Source organism: Lepisma saccharinum, chromosome 11, assembly GCF_977018435.1.
Source record: "Lepisma saccharinum chromosome 11, izLepSacc3.1, whole genome shotgun sequence".
NCBI lineage: Eukaryota > Metazoa > Arthropoda > Insecta > Zygentoma > Lepismatidae > Lepisma > Lepisma saccharinum.
Genome location: NC_139239.1, coordinates 80,798,578 through 80,804,577, shown reverse-complemented (window position 1 = coordinate 80,804,577; position 6,000 = coordinate 80,798,578). Strand labels below are relative to the sequence as shown.

At 40.7% G+C, this 6,000-nt stretch overlaps 1 protein-coding gene across 2 annotated transcripts in view; it reads left to right on the top strand.

Moving 5' to 3' along the window:
• Positions 1-1,141: 1,141 nt before the first annotated feature.
• LOC145994943 (uncharacterized) overlaps positions 1,142-6,000 on the top strand; it is a 103,658-nt gene continuing 98,799 nt past the window's right edge. Inside the window, exon 1 of one of the 2 annotated variants that reach the window (XM_083131457.1) lies at positions 1,142-1,895. In XM_083131457.1, the coding sequence (XP_082987583.1) occupies positions 1,725-1,895 (171 nt within the window). In that variant the 5' untranslated portion in view covers positions 1,142-1,724. The remainder of the gene's footprint in view (positions 1,896-6,000) is intronic. The other variant, XM_083131458.1, reaches the window with a different exon arrangement.

Here is a 6,000-nt window from a genome sequence, read left to right as displayed (position 1 = left end):
GACTCTAATGGGAGTCGGTACGTCATGCAACGACAATCTGACTGGCAGACCTTGACCCTCAAAGATAGCTGCCGTATCAGAATATTGGCTTTTCAGCAGAGGAATTTCCACACTTCCTACCAGGTAAAGATCACTTTAATGAGGGCTTTACGAATATTACCACTTTTAGTATTGGCGTAGCCAACCATGGGCTCACCGGGCTAACGCCCCACCCGCAACTTTGCCAAATTACACTGCCTTACAATTCTTAAAGAGAAATAATAGAGAGACCGAGAGAGCACCCCATCTCTGGTCTTCAGTCGCACAAATTTCTTTTAGTTGGTGGTGGAGATAGAACCCACGACAGTCCTGTGATTTCACTACAGATCCGGTGCGCTAACCCACTATGACGCTCCCGGAATTCGTTAAAAGTTTTGCTCCATTTATGCTACTATTTCCAGCCGGAGCGTGTTGTTGACCACATCACTTCCACATATGTAGATGTGTGGGATCTCACCTTTATATCCCACCATATGTTGCGGTATGCAGGGGTAGCTTTACTTTCTTCTTACCTATGCTCAGGTGAGCTAATCGGGATCGGACCTACAGTTTGACGTGGAATCTAAAGTACAGTGTTCGAACTGAGAACTCTTGACTACCAAGTGATAAGATTAACCATTACCAGGTGGAAATGGAGTAAGTAATTCTCATAATAAAGTTCGCAACAACAGCTACGACTACTCGTTTTGGAGAAGTACAGTGTACTTCAATGTTTGCGGAATCTTTGTTTCCCACCCAAGGGAAAGTCAAACCAGTTCTCTTCCTCAGTACGTAATTAATACAGTCACTCATTTAACTCCTCAAATAGGAAGTTCCTACAATTAAGTCTGGGAATTGAAGAGATATACGTACGAGTGCGATCATGTGATAAGAAATGCTAAGGAATCCATGATCGTCGTAAGGATTCTATGCTGGCATTATGTAGAGCGAGGTGTTCACGAGAGAAGAACCCTGCAGTCATGTATGACAAAAGCAGTTTGGGAATCACAATTATTTTTCATTCCAGCGTTACGTAAGCACACGGTTATTAAGCACGTTTTATGGCCGCCTACCTTGACTGACTGACTTACAGCCCGAAGCAAGGATAGTGCCGCGTTGGAACCTTCACGTGGTTGCGGGAATGCGCTTCTGCAGCGTTTGCCGGTGGTGCTGGAGGGTTGCTGGTGGCAGAGTTGAAAGTTCGCTCCGGATGGAGTGATTCCCGGTTACGGTGGATGGCTGATCGTCGGAAGAACGAGCCGGGAGGGGAGGTAACCGTCAAAGAGACTCCCACGCGTTCTACTCGTCACCGTGACTTACACTTAACAGCAGATAGGATCGTAGTCACCTTTTGCAACCTCTAGCTATTACGAGCACTGCTTCGACAGCCACCATTGGAAGAATACCATTAACCCACGGTTCAAGCGACTTGCTTTTGTTTCCGTTCAGTGCGGATATTTTTTTTCAGTTGACCTTCGTGACATCCTATCAGCCGTTAACCAACTCTACCGAAGATAAGATTGGCTGAAAAGATCCTCTTCTGAAATTTTTTCATTGCCCGTGGAGCCAGGATGTTTTTTGAATAGCAAGTCATTCATGTTGGTTCAGTGTTTGTGCGTGCGTGAGTGCTTTTGTGCATCTGGGAAGACTCTACCTTAGTCTTCAGTTCCCCTCGATAATAGTGAGAGGATCAGTTGCAAGGGGCGATGCAGAAAATAACATCGGATTTCATGATGATGGGCCTAACCGCCGGTGTGTTGGTGGCCATAGCCCACGGTGTGATGTGGTACTTGATAAGCTTCATTTTGAAACGAGGTCGATTTAGACCTTTGCCCGTCAAAGGAAATGATGAACGGAAGGATCAAAATAGCATAAAGGTTAGTGTTATTCATACGAACATTTAAGCCGATTATAGTATAGGAGCCACATACTGAAAACTGCATCTATTTCATGTTAACGAGGTTCTGGCAGGTGACTCAGCTTGGCAACAGTTTGCCTTATTTTCATTTTTATTTGCAGTTTTAAAAATTAATCCTGATTAGGTCTCACGTATTTGTTTTTGTTTGTTTGGTTTTAATATAGGCTGGACATCTTGTATTTCATGTATTACAATTGCACCTTTTTATGTCAATGCTTTTTCAAGATCCTCCAACATCGTTTAGAATTTTCGTGGCAGTCCTCTAAAATTTATTGTAATTTTTTCTTTAATACTGAGACTTAAACTTAAGTCTAAGACTGAAAATCTCTGGTATTATGTTACCGAGTTTAATGTTTTAACTTTCTCTTATCTCGTTTGTCCCTTATTATCTTTTGACATACTGCTGGCCCCACTAATATGATTTTAAGCTGACAATTTAACCTCCCTTTGAGAGCTAAGTGCACCAGGAATGTTTTTGTTTAGTGACGCATATTCAACGTCCATCGTCGTCCATCCCTTTTTGTCCTGATTTCTGTCTACACCAGAGCTCACTATTTCAATCAGGTAACTAGGAAGAGATGGGATGTAGTCTTGCTATAATTTATATCCCTTTGGTCAGTCGTGTCTCCCCGATGGCACAACGTTAACTCCGTCGCATTGTAATCAAGGGTCCCTGGGTTCAATTCACGGTGGAAGCACATGGTGGTTCGGGTCCTACTTTAAAATGTAGGTCTAGTCCCGATTAGCCTTACTGTGCATAAACTTTATGCATAAAGTGGACTTAACACACCAACTCAATCAATAAATCTTTGGTCAGGAGTGATAGAATAATTTATTGACTGATGAAATGCGTAATAGAACATCTATAACCCGAGCATTACGTGGAATTAGTGTTGCCCACGAGACGAGATTTTGGCCTGTCTCGTCTCGTGGAGTCTCTTGGAAATGCTGTCTCGTCTCGAAAATATTCGTTTGTCTTATGACACATGGTCAATCTCGTCTCGTCTCGAATTTTTAAAAGCCTGTCCCGTCTCGTCTCATACGTGGAATTAAACCCAGCACCTAGATTCGCAATGAATTATGATAACTTCTACACCACGGAGGTCAGTTTCCTGATATAAGAAGTGCTAGACCATCATTAAAAATATGGATTCGGCAAAAAAAAAAAAAAAAAAAAAAAAAAAAAAAAAAAAATGCTTAAATGTTGGGTCTTTTGGTTAAGAGTGCAAGTGAAAGTCTTCCCGTGACTAAATTAATGCCATATACCTGTTAATTCTTCAAACGGCAAAGATAATGGGGCTATTTTTCGTACGACGAATTTGCATATGTCGACATAAATTGCAGCGTGTCTGTCTGGATCCTTCGGCTGGGATTTGTTTCAGTATTCTAGCTCCATTATCTTTTCCGATAGTAAACTTGGCAACTGTGCAAGTTGTTTGTTTAAAAGTGGCCGGTATTATTGCGTATTGTAACGAGATTGTTTGTCGTGTTTCAACATTGTTGCTGAAACCCACCACAGACACGACCGCAATAATGGTTTAAAAACCAAACTGCAAAGATATAATACCTCCAGCTTTTGTAAAAGCAAGTCATTAAGTTTTTCTTTTAATAGAATCTTGCACTTTGTTTTCCTTGCATCAAGGTCACACAGCACTGAGCTGCTGAAAGAAAATGAAAATTATATTCCTCGTGCTTGTTCACCCGGCAGTTACAACTTCACCAATAGTTGCCAACTCTTGTGGGAGTAGTAACCAACGGATAAACAAACGGGTCAGTTTTCAGAATTTTTTTATAACATAGTAATTCATTATAATAATGATATCTGATGGTACTACAGAAGTTGTACCCTATCTCTACGAAACAAGAGATCCTGGATTCAAATATCAGACGTTCAGTACAGACTGTAGTTAGGATTTTCTTTCTTCTACTTTTATCGATCAGAATTCATTCTCCAAAAATCTAGGAATGGAACCGAAACGAGAAACCCCTTAAAAATTTAGACGACAACGAGACAGATCTGTGTGAAATCGTGACGAAACCGAGAATCTTCCGTGACTGTCGTCTCGTTTTGAAAATTTTGTATAAACATTTTTTTTCTTGTACTGCTTATTCGGACATTCCTGCCCAAATGATTATTTACATACATGCCATATTTTCTTAATCGTAATTTTAAAGTTAATCCATTAGGGGCAGCTGTGAACCTGTACACCATGGTTGCATACATTCAGGATAAAATGCCGACAATAACTTAATTAACTCTACACGCCCAGAATGCTTGTACGTCTCCGGACGAGATTGAGACTGCCATGTCTAATCTCGATACAATCTCTTGTGAGGATGTACCAACACTGCGAGCGACATTTGATCCATTTGGTTTATTTTACTTCGCTTTTCTGCCACTTTTACCTAATTGCGAAGATGGGATGAGTGATTTCATCAAATTGATGAATGTACATTCGGAAACACAGATGGCCAGGCCGGGATTCGAACCTGGGATCCCCTGGCGTGTCAGCGCGATGTGCTAACCACTCCGCCATGGGGGTCGGCGAATTACATTTGAGAACGAGTCGAGAGAGATTACGTGAACTTTCCTCATTACCGCTGAGAATTTTAGCCATCATTTCATGACAGTATTAAAACTAACCATACGTGAGCCTAGGATATTCCTTGTGTTGGAGATCGACTTTCTATCTTGCGTCCAAAGTTTCCATGTTCGAGTCCCGCCCTGGGTGCCCCTTCATCAATTTCATCTAATCATCACTCTTTATCATCGTCGCGATTAGCCAAAAGTGACAGAAAAACGACGCTAAATAAAAATAGAAATGATACTCCTATCACAGCCTCTTTCAGCCAGAACAAAAGAAGCTTTCACAAAAGTTTTAGCAAACTTCACAGGGTATTGTTTATTTCCGTCTTTGGAAACGTTTCGTGCAGAAGGCCTGTTTAGAGCATTGTGTGAAACTGATTTCTCATGCCTGTTGTCCTTGACTTTAGTTACGCGAAGTTACATAAAGATAGAAGCCATGTCGTTAATAAGGAAGAGACGGTCAAACGAACATATCCGACTTACTAAAGGTAATGGGCTATTTTTAGACGATATTCATTTCTCCTTCACGCTTGTAGTGGATTTTTTCACATTTCAAGTGCAAAGCAATAAATGGAAATCCGCTGTTTCGAAATGGTTCCGCTAAGTAATATGTTTTTATGATATGTGCTCCATCAATGGCGTGCCCAAGGGAGGGGTTGATTTGTTGTTGGTCATACCCCCCCCCCCCTGCCCCAGCATTAAAATGGAAGAATGCCGCATACAGAAGAAAAATAGAAAATGCAGAACGGACTGCCATTAAAAGCAGGCACCTCTCTTGTTTACGGTTATATCAAATTCTAATGAAATTTCTGGGCAAACCACTGTTCTACATCACTCAATAATAATAATAATAATAATAATATATAATGAATGCATTAACTTCCAAATGTGTGAATATCATATAAAATCAGGGTCGGATCTTAGACCTTAAAATTATTAATAATTAGACCTACCGAAAATATTGTACACGTGTTTGTAAATTTACAAAGGAAAGCACAGTGGTTTTCGGCGATTTCAGTGACTTCTTGTGAAATTTCAGACATACCCTCTCACTCTCTCTGTGGGTTGGTGGGTGTTTATGTGCATACTTGAGCCACACCCAAAAATTCCCATACATGTACAAAACTGAGCACAACATTACCAGATGTGATGGACTTCCTTAGTTATTCAGTTATTTGTGCAAATGTATAATTTTTAAAGTGCCTTCATTGTTTTTTAAAGCAACTCGAATTAGGCGTTTCAGATATTAGGGGCGAACTCGCAAAATACAAGTTCAGGGAATCGGCAGTTTTCCAAACGTCTGGTCAATTGTAAAGTAAATTTCAGAGTATTAGAAGCGAGGCAGACTCCTGTCAGACGTTGAATGAGTTCATATAGTATTCAATGAATATGACACGATAATAATAATTAGATCACCAACAGCTCAAAGGCTGTATCTTACACTCCGTATCTTACATCCGCCTAAACAGTCACCTTT